At 39.5% G+C, this 17,941-nt stretch overlaps 1 protein-coding gene across 4 annotated transcripts in view; it reads right to left on the bottom strand.

Moving 5' to 3' along the window:
- Positions 1 to 15,018, bottom strand: part of MIB1 (MIB E3 ubiquitin protein ligase 1) — a 77,966-nt gene extending 62,948 nt beyond the window's left edge. For all 4 annotated transcript variants that reach the window (XR_007776804.1, XM_009102477.4, XM_018909296.3 and 1 more), the window contains exons 1-4: positions 14,517 to 15,018; positions 4,934 to 5,105; positions 2,164 to 2,293; positions 269 to 373 (exon numbers count right to left, since the gene is read on the bottom strand). Coding sequence is in view for 3 of the 4 variants with exons in the window: in XM_009102477.4 (XP_009100725.1) it covers positions 269 to 373; positions 2,164 to 2,293; positions 4,934 to 5,105; positions 14,517 to 14,745 (636 nt within the window). In the remaining variant the exon portion in view is untranslated. The remainder of the gene's footprint in view (positions 1 to 268; positions 374 to 2,163; positions 2,294 to 4,933; positions 5,106 to 14,516) is intronic.
- Positions 15,019 to 17,941: the final 2,923 nt, after the last annotated feature.

Below are 17,941 nucleotides of genomic sequence, written 5' to 3'. Positions count from 1 at the left end.
TAGCACAGAAAGACAAATGTGTGTGATACAAATATTTACCGTGGCAGAAAGCAGTTCTTAACTTGTAGTTATCCACATTTAATAAATTCCCAGAACAGACTTCCTTACTAATACATATGCATGACCCTTACAGCTGGATTCACAGTGACCTGACTACCAGCATGCAAACTGACAAAGCATATTACAAAAGCAGGACCATAAAGCACAAGTTATTCTTACTGCCCTTCCCCCACCATGCATTTTACCCTTTGTGTTCCTTTATACTTACCATGCCCTCAAATCCAACTCTGTAAAGGTTTTTAGCACCATTGTCCCAAAGAACATATGCTGCGCTATGTGGACTTGACGCGCTCCAATCTTGGATTTCAGTCACCTATTCAGTTGTGAAAATAAGAAAATGGTTTCTAGAGCAAAGACTCAGAAGCACAATTTGAACTTGAAAATTTACTCATCTCTTCAAAATAATTACTGATATTGTAGTTTTACCAAACCTGATAAAATTTGTTCTGAAGCTGTTTTCTGCTTGATGCAAGTGTTCCCTGGGTGTGTTAAGACAGCAGTCTGAATGTATACTTTGTAGGCCTATTTTTCTTTTGTATATTTGGAGATTATCTAACTACACAAGCAGAGAACAAAATCTGAACTGCCTTGGTGTGTTCTTACCAGAAGCAGCATTTAAGAGAAACAGGATGAAAACTATTCTAATTGCTTCAATATGTCTGGTTTAACTTGCATTAGCCTGGTGGCTGTGCATTATGTTAAGAGACAGTTTTATTTCAAGTGCCAGTATGTTTAACAACAGTACAAAAGGAGAGTGAAAATGTCTTTCCCTGACATTCCTGAAATCAGGAGGCCATGCACCAAATTCTGAAAACACTTCCATTATTTAAAAAACAGGAAAAAAAAACCAGTTTACAGATTTCACTCTTATATTTATTTAAACAATGTTTCTGCTAGCTACGACCTACCTTTCCACATTTAAAAACATTTATATGCATTTATATATATTTTCAGATGTACAGGTAAACAATCTAATACAAATTTAGTACAAAAAGCAGACTGTGCAGGGTAAGACTCCTACTTTGCAAAGTTTCAGAGATTTCAATGTATTTTGACATGGGAAGGGGTAAATAATTGACATGAAAAAAAGCTGCACTTAAATATCTCTTGTTTTAAGACATTTAGACTCACTATTTCCTTTCAGTAAAATTCAAAATTAAATCCCCAAAAGTCCTAAGGCTTCAATAAATGCCTAGGATATAAAATAAGCTAAACAAGAATATAAAATAGGCTAAATATCATAGTCAGGAGCTTTTCACTTTCCTTTAAATGCTGTTTCCTTTAAATGTGTATTAAAAATAAATTCAATAAAAACCACCAGGTCGCCAAGATAGAAGGGCATCCAATTCTCAAATTTGGTGATAAAAGTCATAGTGTATTTTACACTGCCTGTTGTAAGTTCATACGTAAAACAAACCTTCATCAGTTCTCAAGGTAAATGGAAGTTGTAAAAGTAAAATATACTAATGTTATGATTAGTAACTTATTATTCCATACAATTTTCAATAAATACAAATATTTTTACTATAGCACTGCATAAAAAGCAATCCTAAACTGTCCTAAGCCAGTAACATAATACCCCCACCCAAAACTTGCTAAGCTTTTTAAAGCGGAGAAATCCCCATAATCATTATGTGAAAAACAAAACCCTAGGGTGCCAGCACTGAAAACAAAGAGCAAGAGATACACAAATGTGCTTGCCCACCAGCAGTAAGATTACAGAATGCACTGATGACTAGAAAGGGCTACTCTTGACAGCTGTTTTTATACCAGCTCTCTAGTCATGCTGATTTATGCTCAAGATCTTAATGTTGCTACAAATCAATCTTAAACAGACAACAATGACAAAAAATTAAGAATTAAAAAATTTCTGTGCTGATATTGTAAAAACTGCAAATTAAAATGTAAAAGAACTGGCTATGCTGTTCACACTCTCCTCTTTTAAAATGTTTAAGTATTACAAAACAAGATTAAAAAGTGCCCAGACAACTAAAATACGAGCTTTCATGATTATATTTTTGCTCTACAATTAAAAAGGCCACGGAGGCCATTACATGAGCAAAAAGAGGCGCAGCTTCTTATTTAAACTAGTTTTATTTTTACCTTTCCTCTACGCCCATTGCCACCATCTTGATCTTCCCATTGCCAGTCAACTCCTCGCACCACCCTGGCACCTGCAAAGATTCCTCTTGCTGTAATTTTCTTTGATTTACGTCGAGACTCCAACAATACCCTGAAGTTATTAAAAGAAGAACCCACAAATGTCAACATAATAAACAAAGTCCAAAACAAATCTTTGGGGATGGGAAGGAGAGCAGCTGAAAACAAAAATAACCCAGAAGTGCAGATTTCAGTGCATGAATCACAAAAACCCATAAACTTCCAAAATTTGATTTATAGAATGTTTATAATCAGTTTTTAATTCTAACAATTTTTCTCCAGACTTCCTACTACCAGCATTCATCTTGTAAATGCTTGCATATAGATCTGTACTTATAGTATTAAAATCATTAAAGGACAAGCAGAGCCATATAAACCCATTTTTGTTTCTCTTAGATGCACTCTAAGCCAATACTTCTGTCCCACAACTGCTCAGTCACTTTTATTCAGATTTATGCTATTAAGAGCATCTCTTTTCCCTCCTCTCTCAATTTTTCTACATTTTTTATAGCATCTCTTAGCAAATTTAAGTCAATATAGTAGCATCCATTTTTTGAGTCATATTATGCAGTTTTTTTAAGGCAAACCTCTTCTTTTCCTTCTGACTTCAACAGGACTGAAGTAGATAAGCCTTAACAGAAAGGTTCACAATTATTTAACTAAAAATAATAGAAATAATAATCTCAAAAGCTACCAATTTTCTTGTAACAAGGCTTCTTACTTCATGCCAGGGACATGTTGCCAGACAAAAGAATTTTTCAGCTGACATTTGGAATGTTTCCTGACCACTTCAGGAAATTCCTCAGCATCCTGCTAATTTTTAACATCCAGCAGATGGCACACAAGGAAAAAGTTCAACTGTTACAACCAATGCAAAGACCGCGTGAAAATATTGGCCTTTTTTTTCCTAAGAAAAATAAAAGTTATCAAAAACACAAAGTAATCTTGTTTAGAGAAGCTTCTTAAGAAGTTCTGGACCCTACAAAACAGACAAAAACCTACATACATTACTTTATTATTCCACCCATACAATATCCCAGACCTGAAAATAAAATAGTAAGAGCTTATGCTTCCCTTCATCAAACGTTCTTACATGTCTCTTGCCATTTTTCCAGTGAGACATCCCTCAAATTCAATAGCACTCTTTTGCCCTTTTCTCCTCCCTAAAATAGTTAACTTCCATAATTTTTTCCTCAGCTAAGCTTGATCCAATAGAAACAGCTCCTTGGCAGAAGAAGCTTCTTTCTAGATAAGAGCTCAGTGAAAATAAACAAAGAAAGGAAGAAAGTGACAAGATGAAAAAAAAATCCAGCAATATTTTACACAGTGTACAATCTATCTTCAAAACTATAACTAAAACTTGTACTGTATTCACCATAACCAACCTCTTAAAACTACAAAGGAAACCTCACCTTAAGAAAGAAAAAAAGTCTGGCAAGCATTCTCAAAAGCAACAAGACTTCAAAAAATAGAAAACAGATGTATTTTGTCACCCATTCCCCTTTAACTACATTAAGACAGCATCTCGAAGTCCAACTTTTAAGTCTTGTTCTGCACTCAACATTGCAATTAAGAGTAAGTTTATGACACCCATTTGGTATCTAAAACTACTGGTGTGAGTCTCTAAAAACAAACAAAAAAGCAACTAACAAAAAGTTCTTATGTTTTGATTAAGCCACTGACTTAGGTATCTGAGCCACAGTTAAAACCTTTAAGCATACTTGAGAATGTAAACACAGACCCTGTAAGACATAATTTGAGACCTCAGGCTATGTGCTCCAGCCACTTCCCTTAACTGTAAAATATCTGATTAAAGCACATCACTAATTTACAGCATACTTGTAAATCTAACTTCTCCAAGAAGAAGATATAAATGTTGTCTTATACATGTCACATTCAAATGAGTACCATATCTAAAAAAAAAAAGCTTTTCATGATTTAATGAAAGACCATTCAGAAAATATCACAGAGGTGACACCAGTGTGTAGCCTTTACACAGTGTTTTTCCATAGCTCTCCAAGTATTTAGCAGCAGGCAAATATCACTGTTCTCACTTAACTGGTAGATAAATCATGACAAAGAGGGGCTTTGGACTGAGACAAGTTATTTAAAGTCAAGAACACCTAAACAAGGACACACTAAATGCAATTTTGTTCAGAGTTCTCCACTGAGAGATGATAATAGATGCTTAAGAACATGAAAAGCGAGGCAAGAGTAGAACAACCCTTCACAGCATCTTTTCTCTGCTTCCTGTAGTGAGCAGTTTAAGCAGCTGGAGTCCAAGGATTTATTCCCAGATCATTCTGTTTTCCATAACCTTCAAGGAGGGTATTTTCCCTCAGTCTGTCCGCACCATTACCGAACCTAATTAAACCTTCACATTCAGAATTCATTGATCAATCTTTTTGTGATTACACACAGTATAATGGTAATTGCCTTTGTTTTAAAGCTGCTATATAAGACACAAAAGCTAGGAAAGCCTCACAGAGATTGAACAAAACTGAATAATCATATTCTAACTTTTTTCTGTACTCTGTTCTTTCTAAAATTTCCATGTTTTCCAAGATCCAAAGACTTATCCTAGCTATCTGTCTCCCAGAAACAGAATCGAACCTCAAGCCACTCTCTTACCTAATCCAAATTTCAGTAACCAAACGTTCAGTTTCAAAGTTAACCACAAATACCTGTTTCTACTTCATTTCACAAGTTTTACCTTTCACTTCCCGGTGTGGTAATTCTGTAAAAACGATGCCTCAAGTGATGCTTGTCCCCATGATAACAAACTGTGCACAAGTCATAATTTGTGCATTCAGCACATTTCCATCGGATGCCAATGATAGGCTGCTGTCGACAAGTATCACACATAGTCCCATCATGTTTGATACCTGTGGCAGGAAAACAAAAGAAAAAAACTAAAAACTTTGCTCCATCACTACACAGACTTCTGTTGCACATCATTATAACTTGAAACCATATACCAGAAATTTAACAATAAAGAAAGGCTGCTGCTTGTACCCTATCAGCCTGTATCACTGAGGGGAAAAGATAGTGGACTTTGCCTCGTATCTCCGTTTGGCAGTCTGTTCCTGAAATATCCTATCTTCTCTCTGCTTAAAAAGCTGAGAAGGCTATGTCTGCTTCCTTCCATCTATACAAAGGAGACAAAGAGAATGAGAAAACTTTTAACTACAAGTTAAAGAGTCAGAAATGGGTTTATCAAAATACACAGGGCAATCTATAATTTTATGTCTGGAGTACAGCTATCAACACACGTCATATCACAAAGGCTACTGTGTGTGGCAGCCTAAAAATTATTGCTTTGACTTACACACTTTGTACACTGGAAAGTTTAAGCACTTGTCTCTATTCTTTTTTATACAGGAAAAAAAATTAAACTCTCTTGGATAGATGCCAACAGCTTCATGAAAATCTGTTACCATTTTTGAAGCATTTTACTGTTATTCTGGTTTTGTTTCTTAAAAGAATGTGCCAGAGACAGACCAGATATAACCCACCAGCATGAGCTCTGCCAAGACTTTAGCCTTTACAGCCCTGCCAAGCTACAGCAGCGTGAAAATGATCCGTCACAGAGTTTCCATCCACCCATTCTAAATACAGTGAACAGCCACAAGTTTATTAAAAAAATAAAAATTCTGCCATTTGGAAAAAATTGAGCAAGAGAAGAGAGAAGCACTAGCATTCAATCTGTAGCACTAGACAGAAATGAGCATTAAGAAGCTAGAGTAACACAGAAATTTCCCAATCACTTCCCCTTAAAAAAATCCCAGATCAATTTGAAATTGAGGAAAAAGAATGGATTTTGTCCCCTCCAGAAGAGATGCTTTCAGAAATGAATGCCAAATTCACTATAAAGCTATTAGTCATTTACACCCAACAGCTGAGCCATCTGTAGCAAAGAAAAATCAACAGTTGGAAAGGCAAAGCTGAAGGAAATGCCTTCTTGTTTGATCATTTCACAGAAACATGTAATAGCTGAGGTTGGAAGTAACATTTGAAAATTGTCTCTTCCAACAACCACTGCTCAAAGCAAAGCAAACTAGAGCTGGCTGCCCGGGACCATATCCAGTCAAGGTTTTGAGCACCACCAAGAACAGACTCCACAACGCAGCATATGCAACCATCCCTAGAAAAACATGTTTCTTCTGTTTCAGTGCAAATTCCTGTATTTCAATTTGTGCCCATTGTCTCTTGCCTTGTCAAGTGACACCACTGCAAAGAGCCTGGCTCCATCGTCTTAACAACATTCATCAGGTATTTATATACACTCTTAAGATCTCCCTGAGCCTTCTCTTCTCCGGACTAAGCATCATCAGATCCCTCATTCTCGTCCTGTACCAGACACTCTTAAGACTCTTTGAAACACATTTGCAGCCCTTCACTTGAATGTCCCACTTGCTCTAGGGATTGTACTGAAGCATTTCACTATTCTTTTGGTTTCAAAGCTGAAGTCTTCGAGAGAGGATGCACTAAAAGCACCGAGATATCTTGTTAGTGTTTTTATCACCTTGTTTAAAAAGACTAACTAGTTACAGTGCTTGGGGTTGAGAGGTAGATTTGTTTTGGTGTTATTTCTAACTGATTGCTACATTTGTATTTCACATAGAAACAGAAGTTACGCATCTCTTGATTATATTCTTTTTTAATGCCTGCTGAACTTTTGGGAAGGCATTTGGCCAAGAAATACATTTATTCTTGATGTGAAAGGACTAAGGAATTGGGTGCTGTAGGATTCTTCAGCATGACCAAACAGCAGGGAAAATGGCAAAAGAGAGGTATAATCAGGAATCATGTGATACAGAATAGGTCATCTCACTGTAAACTTAAATAAAAACTAAACTTCTTGACAGTGAGGCAAAAATAGCTATGCAAAACTCAGCAAAACTTCTTTAGGAAAGATCAAGAAAAAAACTGTACAAAGATATTTGACTCAAGTAATTTTACTGACCACAGTGTCTGGGACTTAAAAAAAGAACAGTGCATGTCTGTTCTTGAAGTGTCTAATCTAAAGGGACATTTCTGTATCTCAAAGATCCTTAAACACCATAGATAGATATTGCCTTTCTTCATCCATTCCCTGACATATGGTTCCAGCAGCAACACTCACTTTGGTGCATTCCTCACCTGACCATGCAGCTCCATTCTTTCCATTACGTGAGCAAAAGGTTTTTGCAGAGCTGGGATGCAAACTGCATCAAGAAACATACCAGGCTGGAAAACAGCCAGGAGGAAAAATATTCAGCTGAACTGGTTTCCCAATCCCATTCTTGAGGTGCTGCACAACACTACTGCCATAAGAAACAAAGAACTGCAGGGCAGGAGAAGGCAAGTAATCCTGTTACAGAATGTCTAACCACTGCACCAGAGATCTGGAGGAAGAAGCAGATTTGTATGCTTCTGGTGACAGTGGACTAAGAGACCTTGAACTTTATCTGCTAAAAAAAAAGGTAAAACAAGGAACTACTACTGATCATATAATGTGATACTGAACTCTTATTCATGGTCATAATACAAACAAAATTATTTAGATCAATAATATGCGTTAAAGAAGATTTAAAAAATTTAAGTTCAACTAGGTATTATAGGTAGGTACACAAGGGTAGTAGGCTGATTTTGCCTGGCTGTCAGGTGTCCACCCAACCAGTCTCTCACTCTACCTCCTTAACAGGACAAAGAGTGAAAACAAAATGAAACAGCTTAGATGAAGCTAAAAGTGAAATTATTTACCAATCGCCATCACAGGCAAAACAGAGATTTGACTTGGGGAAAATTTATAGCTAACTTAAAAAAAAAGAAGAAGGTGAGGAAAACAAAAACTAAAACACCTTCTCCCTCTACTTCACTGTCTTTGCAGAGACAACTGCATTCCTTCATTCCAAACTCCTATCTCCCAGCTTCTTCCCAGGGTAGATTAAACTCACATTATCTTTTTGGTTGGAAAAAGCCCTGAAGACCATCGAGTCCAGCCATTAATACCACCAAGATCACCACTAAACCCCATCCGTAAACACCATGCCTACACATCTTCTACATACTTGCAGAGATGGTTATTCAACGACTCCTCTGGGCAGCCTGTTCCAGTGCTTGCCAACCCTTTTGGAACAAATGGGGAACACAGGGTCAGTCCATAACAACTTTTTTCTTGCCTCATCATGGGTCCTCTCCACAAGCTTTATTCCTTCAGGGATGCACTCTTTGAGCATGTGCTGCATTGAGGGACCCTGCTCCACTGTGGCCCTCCATGGGTGGCACGAGGACAACCTGCATCACTGAGGTGTCCATCTGCTGGTTAACCATCCACACACCAAAACTCAGCACTGAGGACCTACCTGACAGTGGCACTACAGATACTCAGGGGGCAGGAAGGAGACATTATGTCCAGAGTTTCTGAATAGCCTGGTTCTACCCCAGAGGACTGAAGGCTCATCAGCACTGGGATAACGTATTTCAAAAAGCAAAAGCAGTTCATGCACTCCCAAGCCATCCGTGATGTAAAACAAAGCACAGAACGTAAGAACAACCAGGAGACTACATCAAGCGTAGGCTCTGGAGCAAAAGTAAAATCCTGACTAAAATCCAAAAGCAAAATCTGCCACATAAACTCTTCCCCTCTTCAAGGCTGTTTAAGAAAGCTTGAGAAACACAAATGTTACAAAGTTTATATTAGGAAAGAAAGCCTTCATTAAACTACTGGAATAAAATGAAGTGCCATAAAAACTTCAAAATTCAAACAGCAGCCAACAGCTGACGAGCTGTGCACCAAAAGGGCACTCTGGCTCTCTAAAAAGAGATAATGAAAAAATTAAACTTCTAAATATTCTTCAAAATTTTCTAGAACAAGGTTATTTCAAAGTGAAACAGGTTTTGTGTCGTATATACTTTAAAAACCAAAACAAACCAGGAAATGAGAAGGGTTTCTTTTACCATACCTAGTTACCTTCAAATAACCACTTTTCCCTATGTCCCTTCACCTTAGGTACACCATAAAATCCAATATTTCTGGTGTCCACTTGTCATTAATGCTTTTTACTATTCTACTTTCATATTAGTTTTCTACCTTAATGCCACACCTTATTTTCACTTTTTTCATCTCTTCCCAAATCCTCCCAGGATTACCTAGCCCTCCATTCCTCTGTCACCACTCATTTATACATCAATTTTACAGCCCTTCACAAGTTTTTGAAACCCATGCTCACTCTTACAGCTGTGAAAAGAAACAAAAGTGGTGTTGCTCAAATTGCTATTTGAATTTGTTACAAATTGGTTTTTTGTACTGAAAATAATTAGATGGCAATATACAGCCGTCCAATAAAAGGATTTTAACAGTAAAATCAGATGTACAAGGGGCATCCACATTCACTCACTGTTAAACAGAAGACACCAGTAGTGATTCCACTTCTCAGAACAAACAAAATCTGGTTTCCAATAGAGTCTTTACTCTCTACAGAACTGTAATGAACTAAAATCCCTTCATACCATAATGACAATACTACCATCAGGTAAGGGATACCATAAACAACTTAAAAATTTGATTTATATACAGCCCAATATAAAAAGCAGTAACAATGTTTTGTTTTTCCTATTCCTTCACCCCAGACCATTTTTACATTACAGCCAGACTTCAGGTAAATTGAAAACAAAAAATTCTTAGAGATAACCAGTTAGACTCTGAAAAACTGCATGAAAACTCCAATGAGTGTTCCCACAAAAATAACTCTTCTACTAAATACACCATCTGGAAGTAGCCAGCTGACCAATATATTACAGATACAAAATGCCAGACTTGCTAAACCATGTGTCCTATCTTGTAAGGGAATCACAAGATACACAGGAAGGGAGAGGATTATCGTGTAGGAGACATGGGGGAAGGGCAGGGAGAACAAAGAACACGTTTATTTAAAAAAACAGGCCTCCCAAGTACCACTACTCAGAAAGCTATTATTTTTTTTAATTTTTGGGGGCTCCTGTAGATATTTACAAGTAGTCACTAAAAAAATCTTGACAAAGACAACTTGCTGAAAATTACATTTGATATCCTAAAAGCAAAAACAAATAAACAAATATGCAGGATAAATCATGGGTGCTCTGTCTTTTAAAATGTTTTGACATGTTTGACTTCGTGATCAATTATGCCCCTTTTCAGGTACAAAAACCTATGAATACAATACAGAAAGCCACTCATCTCCTGCAGATAGCACTCAGATTTTCAGTATTACCAGATGACAGCACATTATGCTTTTCACACTGCACTGACGCACACTCCAGCTGGGGGATAATTCTGTATCAAGATTTCCATTTCCTGACTCCAGCCCCTCCGCCACCTCCCTTTATTCAAACACAATCTGGTAAATTCTTTCAGCAGGAAAATAATATTGTTACTTTGAACCAACTGTATAAAAAAAGTAAATGAATGACAAATGAATTCTGCTCTATAGAAAGCAAATCTTCATTAAGAGAATAAACAGAAAAAGTTTCTGTATTGCTCATGGCTATTATGTGAACATAGCCAGATGTGCTTTCTAGAAACGTGCTACTTGTCTGGCCTTTAGCTCAGGTAAAAGACTGCCTTACTTTCTAAATAAAAAGCTTGGATTTATAACTTTCTTGCCTCTCTTCAGCAACTCAGAAAACAACTCCAGATTCTTTTCCAGACCACTAACAAAAGAGGGACACTCAAGACTTGTAGATCCTGGCAAAAGTCTACTTCATAGAAAAAACAGGATTTATCTGCAAGTAACTGAACAACCACACTGCACTGCTGACGTTTCACATCTGACCACTTTCTCAATTGAGGAGCCAGCAGCAGGACCTACCTGAAGTTTTACTTCCATGTGAAATTTTGATTCTTTCCAAATCCTTGGTTTACCAATCCCTCTCAAGTGCTCTGACCCACGTAAAGCAATGTGGGCAATGTAAATATGACCACAGGACAGGGCAGCTAATATGGCAAGCCAGGTAGACATAACCAAAACAACCCCAAACTTCGTATCACAAGTCCCTCATGACCCAGATGACTATATCTGGAGCAAAGAATTTATAAGACATTCTTCACGTAAATGAGTTTTTATTTTAAGAAGACTATCCTAGTATCTTAGCACTAAGGCTATGAAAGTTTTCTAAGATGTTAACATAGTGTCACAATCCTGGTAATAGCCTACAACCACTGAAAGACAAGAACAGTTTATCTTTTACATCTATGAAGCATAGTTCTGGCGCACACATATATACGCACATAAATTAATCAAACTCAACTTGCCTTTTTTAGAATGACCTCCAAACATTACTTTTATAACACTTTAAGTTCCTGATGCACCACTACTGTTCCTGGCTGCACAGGCCTCAAACCTAAAGCAGCAACTCCGGCTGCAAGCACCACTTCTAAGAACTTACAACCAAGACTAGTTTTGAATACATAATAAAAAGAACTCCCAGCAATAACCAATTTTTATTTTTACTATTTTACTTTTATATTTATTTTCCCTATAGACTTATACTGTGACTGTAAATTCATGAACTAGAGATTTTTTTTTCATTTTAAACTCTTAAGAGCCATGACACACACACTCCACTAAGTATCACCAAACAAAAAGCCACCCCATGCTTTATAACATTTCCTTGCTCAACATCATCATTAATACTACCACAAGAAATTTCTGTTACCTAATCCAAATTACATTAATGTCCCTAGAGAAGTATCAAACTATCATCCAAAGTCAGTCACTTTAAACAATGGACAGTCACCACCATGGAGATAAAACAAATCATTACCAAAAGGTGAAGAAGGGAAGTGACTTAGACAAGACTACAAAGTGAATCAGCAGTAAACGGAGGACTTCAGTCCAAACTGACAGCACGCACCTTAAATCTATTAACTTTGTCCTTTCGTTACAACTACTTTACAAAATTCTACTCTTCCTAGCTCCAGGGAATAAAGACCTCAAAAGTAATTCCCTCTAGCAAAAAGCAATCCTGGGTACTTCCACACAATAGTTCCATGAAGATGAGGATGATGTTCGCCAGAAACCTCAGGAAGAGAAATACCTTTTTGCTAAGCCTGACAACAGCAACGTGTGTGACACAACATACACAGTTTTATCTGAAACAACTTAAAATTCTAATACAAAAGTATAAACAGAAATTAAAATCAGAAGGAATAAAACAAGAAACGGAAATAAAAATATGACAGTTTTAAAACTGAACATTGAGTCTAGGCTTCCAGATACAGTTAAGAGGACACCATCTGCTTGCAAATATGTCAGGCAGGGCTTGAACAATGAGCATTCGAGGCTCATATGCAACATTTATGCATATGCTTCACTTCTAAGCAGAAGCAGTCCTACTGGTTTCTACAGGACATCAAACACAGGTAAAAGTTTCTAAGCATAAACATCTGCAAGACAAGGACTGGCAACTTGAAAGACTCCTCTTTCTTGTTTCGAAGTCCATTGCAAAAGGATTTTCAAAAAAACCATCATCATCATCATGCTAGCTGAGAGGAAGATACCAAGTCACTGAAAAATTAAATCCATCTCAAAAGGTAACCATGCAATATTTGGGGTTCTTTCCTTAGCAAAGTTTTTCGTAAATAGTTAGAGTGAATTCCATGATTCTGTCTCCTCAAAACTCTTTTAGCTTTAAGTACTGCTATAATTTTCCTTGCTGTCACACTACACATAGCTGGCACAAAGATGGTCTCTCCATCACATTCTAAATGAAAGACATATAACAAAAGAATACAGCTCAAGCGCCTCAACAAATCAGTGCAAACACCTCATTACTGAGGCAATCCTGACTGGCCCAAAAGTCATCTCACGATATTTCTGATCAAACTTAACATATCTATATTTTTCTCCGTGAGTTTTCACTGTAAAAACAGGTGCTAAAATGAACATTTCCCTGCAGTGTTTGCAACACTAACACTGCCGCATAATGTCAGTGCAGATCAAATTCCATTGTCCAAAATGACAGGATTTAAAGCATAAATATCAAGCGGCTAAGTAATTAAAAGAATGAACTCATGCACTTCTTTTCCTCCCACTACCTTTACTATTTTACAGCAGCCCTGGCAATACAGATAAAAAGCAATGTGCAGATTACAGGCACAAAAAAACAGTATTTCAACCACTTAGTATAACATTTACAAAAAAGGTAGTACACATCTCTTCAGCAATTATCCCTATGCTTGATTCAAGGATGACTGCCAGTATTTTACAAAACTGCTCCGAAATATAAATTCAAGAAGTGGGGATCGGGGCGTGAAAGCAAACCTATACCTTGATGTACCACCCTCTCCCCAGCACAACAGGAGCCTGTTGTCTGTGGTAGATCACTTTTGCTTTGTCTACGCCAATTTAGCGGTCCCGAGATGCGAAAAACGCTAATCACTTGTTTTTAAAATTTAAAAAATTTAATAGTAATAAAATGGCTATAAAAATAGTAATACAATTAAAGGAACCATAATTTGGACAATTTGAATTAGGACAATATGAGACAATAGAAACAAAGAGTTACAGACGTCCGGGTACCCTTTTCTGTGCAGCACAAGCCCGAAAAGGGACACCCCTCCACAAAGCATTAACTCTAAAAACAATAGCCCGTTGCATATTCATACACTTCATACATGATGCATAAACTTCATTCAAATACAGGATTCTGTCTGGTCATCGTCAACTTCTTCTTCTGAATCCTAAAGCGCCTTCGAGGCGGGAAGAAGTTCGTTTTTTCTGATAAGAGGGCAATAAATTCTTTTTCTCTGAAAGATTTAAGTGTCCTGTGGCTGCTATCTCGCTGCAAGTCCTTTCTTTAAAAAAAAAGTATCCTACAAAGCATAGTTCCTATTTTAACTTTTTTTTTATAGCCTAAAACTATATTTAACACACTACTTAAGAGAATGAATACAGCATTACTTTCTAACTCAACACATATAAAATTCGTTTTAATATTTGCGAAAAGCCAATCATAAAATATGCATTTTTCACCTGGGACAACTTCTGTCCCCGCGGCCCCGCGCTGTAGATTTGGCCCAAGTTTGCGTGTACACACACACACACATACACACAGAGACACACGGACGCGCACAGACAGACACCCACGCCCAGGGAGTGGGAGGAGGAGGGTGCCCGGCTCCCCCCACCCAAATCCAAGGCAAAGGCGCACCTCTAAAAGGGGAAGGACGGGCGTGATCCGCTCCCCAGGACGGGACCCCCAGCACCCCGGGGTGCTGCCCCCCGGACCCAGCACCGTGGGGGTGGAGGTGCCTCTATTCCCTCCCCGCTCACCGGTGGGCGCGCTGTCGAGGATGCGGAGGTCGTAGGCCCCGGAGCAGCGGTAGTTGGCGGCGGTACCGTTGTCCCACACCACGACCACCTCCTCGGGGCTCTCGAAGCTGCGCACGGTGCCCACATGGCCCTCGCCGCCATCCTGCTTCCCCCACTTCCAGTCAGGGCCGCGGACCACCCTGGCCCCGACTCCTTCCACCATCACCCGGTTGTTCCGCGAGCTGCTCATCCCGGCGGCGGAGCCCTGGGGCGGATGGAAGGGGCGCGCAGCCCGCAGGCGGCGGAGGGGGACCCCGATGGGGGCGGCTACCTCGGGCGCCGGGCGGGAATCTCCGTCCGGCTCTTCTCCTTGCTTGCTTGCTTGCTCGCTCGCTCGCTCGTTCCCTCGCTCCCTTCCTTCCTCACTCCCTACGCGCCCATTCCCCGGCCCCAGCGGCGTCCCCCGCCCGCTGCCACGGCCAGCCCCGCTCCCGCCGCTACATCCGGGACCTGCGGCCGCGACTGCGCCGGCTCCAGGGAGACAGGCGCGCCCGCCCTCGCCCCGCCGCGGTGCGCATGCGCCGCAGCCGCGGCGGGCGCGTCGCTCGAGCGCCCCCTGCGGAGCCGCGGCAGGCACTGCCGCGCTCGCCCTGCCCTGCCCTGCCGCGGCCCGGCCCCGGCGCTGTGCCCGAGGGAAGGGCCGGGAGCAGAGGAGCCAGCCGGAGCTGTTCTTCCCGGGCTTCGCCAGGTCCCCAGCCCGGCCATTCCTTCTGGAATCGCGGCGTCCTGCCCCTGAGGGCTGTGGCGCCGCCCCGCCCGGCCCTGAGGTGATGATGCGGTGACCGAACCGCCCGCCTCCTTCATCCACAAGGTGCTCCTATCGCCTATGCTTCAGTGGCAGAGGGATTATCAATTCAATTGTATCAACTAAGTCATGAGCGATCTACCTTAGGTAAACCATAGAATTATTGAATGTTTTGGGTTGGAAAGGTCTTTGATGATCATCTGGTTCCAACCCCCTGCCATGGGCAGGGGCACCTTCCATTACACCAGGTTGCTCAAACCAATCCCCATACAACGCAACTTTGAAACCTTCCAAGGATGGGGCATTTTATGAATCTACAATTCTATGATTCTAAACCTGTGTACTGGTTTTCTCATTTCAGATTTACTTTTGTGTCCTCACGTCCCATTTTCTTTTCAAACTGTGGATGTGAGGCTTGTGTACTACCGAGGTGAGGTTGGTGGGGCCAGACTTTTGTACCCAGGAGCATTTTAAGCTGGTGTTCAGGTGCTCCAGTCTGCCAAAGGGAGGAATCAGTACCTCTACCTTTCCACCTCGGAGGATTCTTCACAGGGGATGTACCGGCTCAAACTTTGAGCCAATACCTGCAATGCAATTCTTCATAAACGACCCTCTTTGTAAGCACTCTCATGACACTCGAGGATTTCCTTTAACTCCACACAACCTTGCTAATGTTTTATAGAATATGATTCTTCATTTCAAAAATGGTCCTCCATTGCTTTCGTCTCTCCTTTTTCTTATGTCGTCTTTTTAAAAGCATCTATCCTAAAGGACAGACAAGTCTGAAACAGACAAAAGAAAACTATTTCTTAGTCAAATGGGATATGGCTGAAAAAAGGCAGCCCAACTCCCTTATGTTGTGGATATTTTTACTGCTTCTGTTCTTTTTCCACCTTTGTGGTTCTTAATACAGTTAGAAGAGTCTATGAGGTCATCTCTTGACTTCTTTTGTGTAGTTTTTTACAAAAAGTGTAACACAGCAGAATAATATGAACATGTAACCACCAGGCCACCACATTCCTCACATAATTTGTTCCTTCTCAACCCCTGCTAAGGCTAAAGAATGTTACCTCAAACATGATGATGTGTCCTGACAATAGGTAATCCCAAGCAGTGTCTGATTTCTGCTCCTGCAGTGGAAAACTTGAAGTCCAGCAGATACCACACAGTTGCCAGGCAGTGTGGGTTTTATGGCAGATGCTTCTCCTTGAACAAAAGCTACCCACAGCTTGTACTAGCTTATTACATTGGTACATGGCAGGATTTCTCAGAAATTCTGGAGGTTTTTTGATGTATCAAAGGATCTAGCTGGGCTCTTTTGCAAAAAATTTGCCCATCTGCCTCATTCTACTTTTTCGTGCTTTGATAGTTGTGGAAAAATATAAATGTATTTGTAAGTATAAATTTCACATATGCCTAAGGATAACTCAGAGCATGTTTTTCTATTACTCTCTGGTACAGTTAGATTAAAAAGGCTTTTTGTAATCAGGAAAGGTATGCCAGAAATAACTAATAAAGTCTGAGATCAGAATTAGTTCTCCTGGAGAGAATCTGAGAAGCTCATCCCTTACATTATTTTTTCCCCAAAGGCTATATTCTAAATTACAGACCTTAAGAGAATCTGCTGCTGCTGCAGTTCAGCAGCAATGCATGTGGGTAGATATTATCCAGGAGCTTCTTCTCTCCCAAGTATCCTTCTGACGACTCATCCTCTGTCTATCACAATAACCCGTGCCTTTCCTCCTACTCACCTGCTTTTTCTACCAGATGATTTACTTGCAAAAACCAGAATCCCTAAGGATGCCTGGATCATTTCAGAGGTGTCTTAGACACAAAAGAACATAAGTAACAACTGGAACCCAGTATCTATTGGACTGAATGAGACTGCTCCCTTAATAGCTGACAGGGAGTTCTTTCCCAGCTCAAAATGCAGAGCCTTGTACTACTTTTGTTTGAGTGATAGAAAAAAAAGGCTGGATAGACTGGCTGATGCATTCACGTGCCACTGAGTACATGACTAATTTTTGTACTCTAATCTCCTGTCATTTCTACTCCTATATGGCCACAAAATTGTAAAAGGTGCAAAATTGTCTTTGGCTACATGATTCGGTTCTCCAGAGTCCCAAATATTTTATTGTATTATCTCTTTGAATCAAATTTTATATTCCATATTCTGAGAACCTGTTTCACCAACTAGTAAAGAAAAAAAATATGTTTAGCTCTTAAATACTTCATTTCAATTAGCCTTCAAAATAAGCAGTAAATACTGTTTTCAGATGGAGATTTAAAAAGTGACATCAGGGCATAGAAAAAGGATATAGTTTTGGGTAAAGATTTTCAAGTTGTGTTGGACAGTTAGTGGTCCTATCTTGATATTTTTCTGGTATCAGCCACAAGAATATACAGCAGCATTAGTGCTAGAATAATAAGCAAGAGAATCTAATTCTGAGTAAGATTCTAATTCTGAGAAGACTATTGGAGACTCACAGAAGAGTGTAGATAGAAGAATCAGAATGTAATAGCAAGAGGAAGAAGAGAGATTCAAGTTTTGAAAAGAAGCTGAACTAAGATAAGAAATAAAACAAGCAAAAGTATACACAAGATAGAAATTCCCTAGGAAGTTGGGTCCAATTAACATATT

The sequence above is a fragment of the Serinus canaria genome, chromosome 2 (genome assembly GCF_022539315.1).
Source record: "Serinus canaria isolate serCan28SL12 chromosome 2, serCan2020, whole genome shotgun sequence".
NCBI lineage: Eukaryota > Metazoa > Chordata > Aves > Passeriformes > Fringillidae > Serinus > Serinus canaria.
Note: the sequence above shows the minus strand (reverse complement) of the source record. Positions and strands in the feature narration are given on the sequence as shown.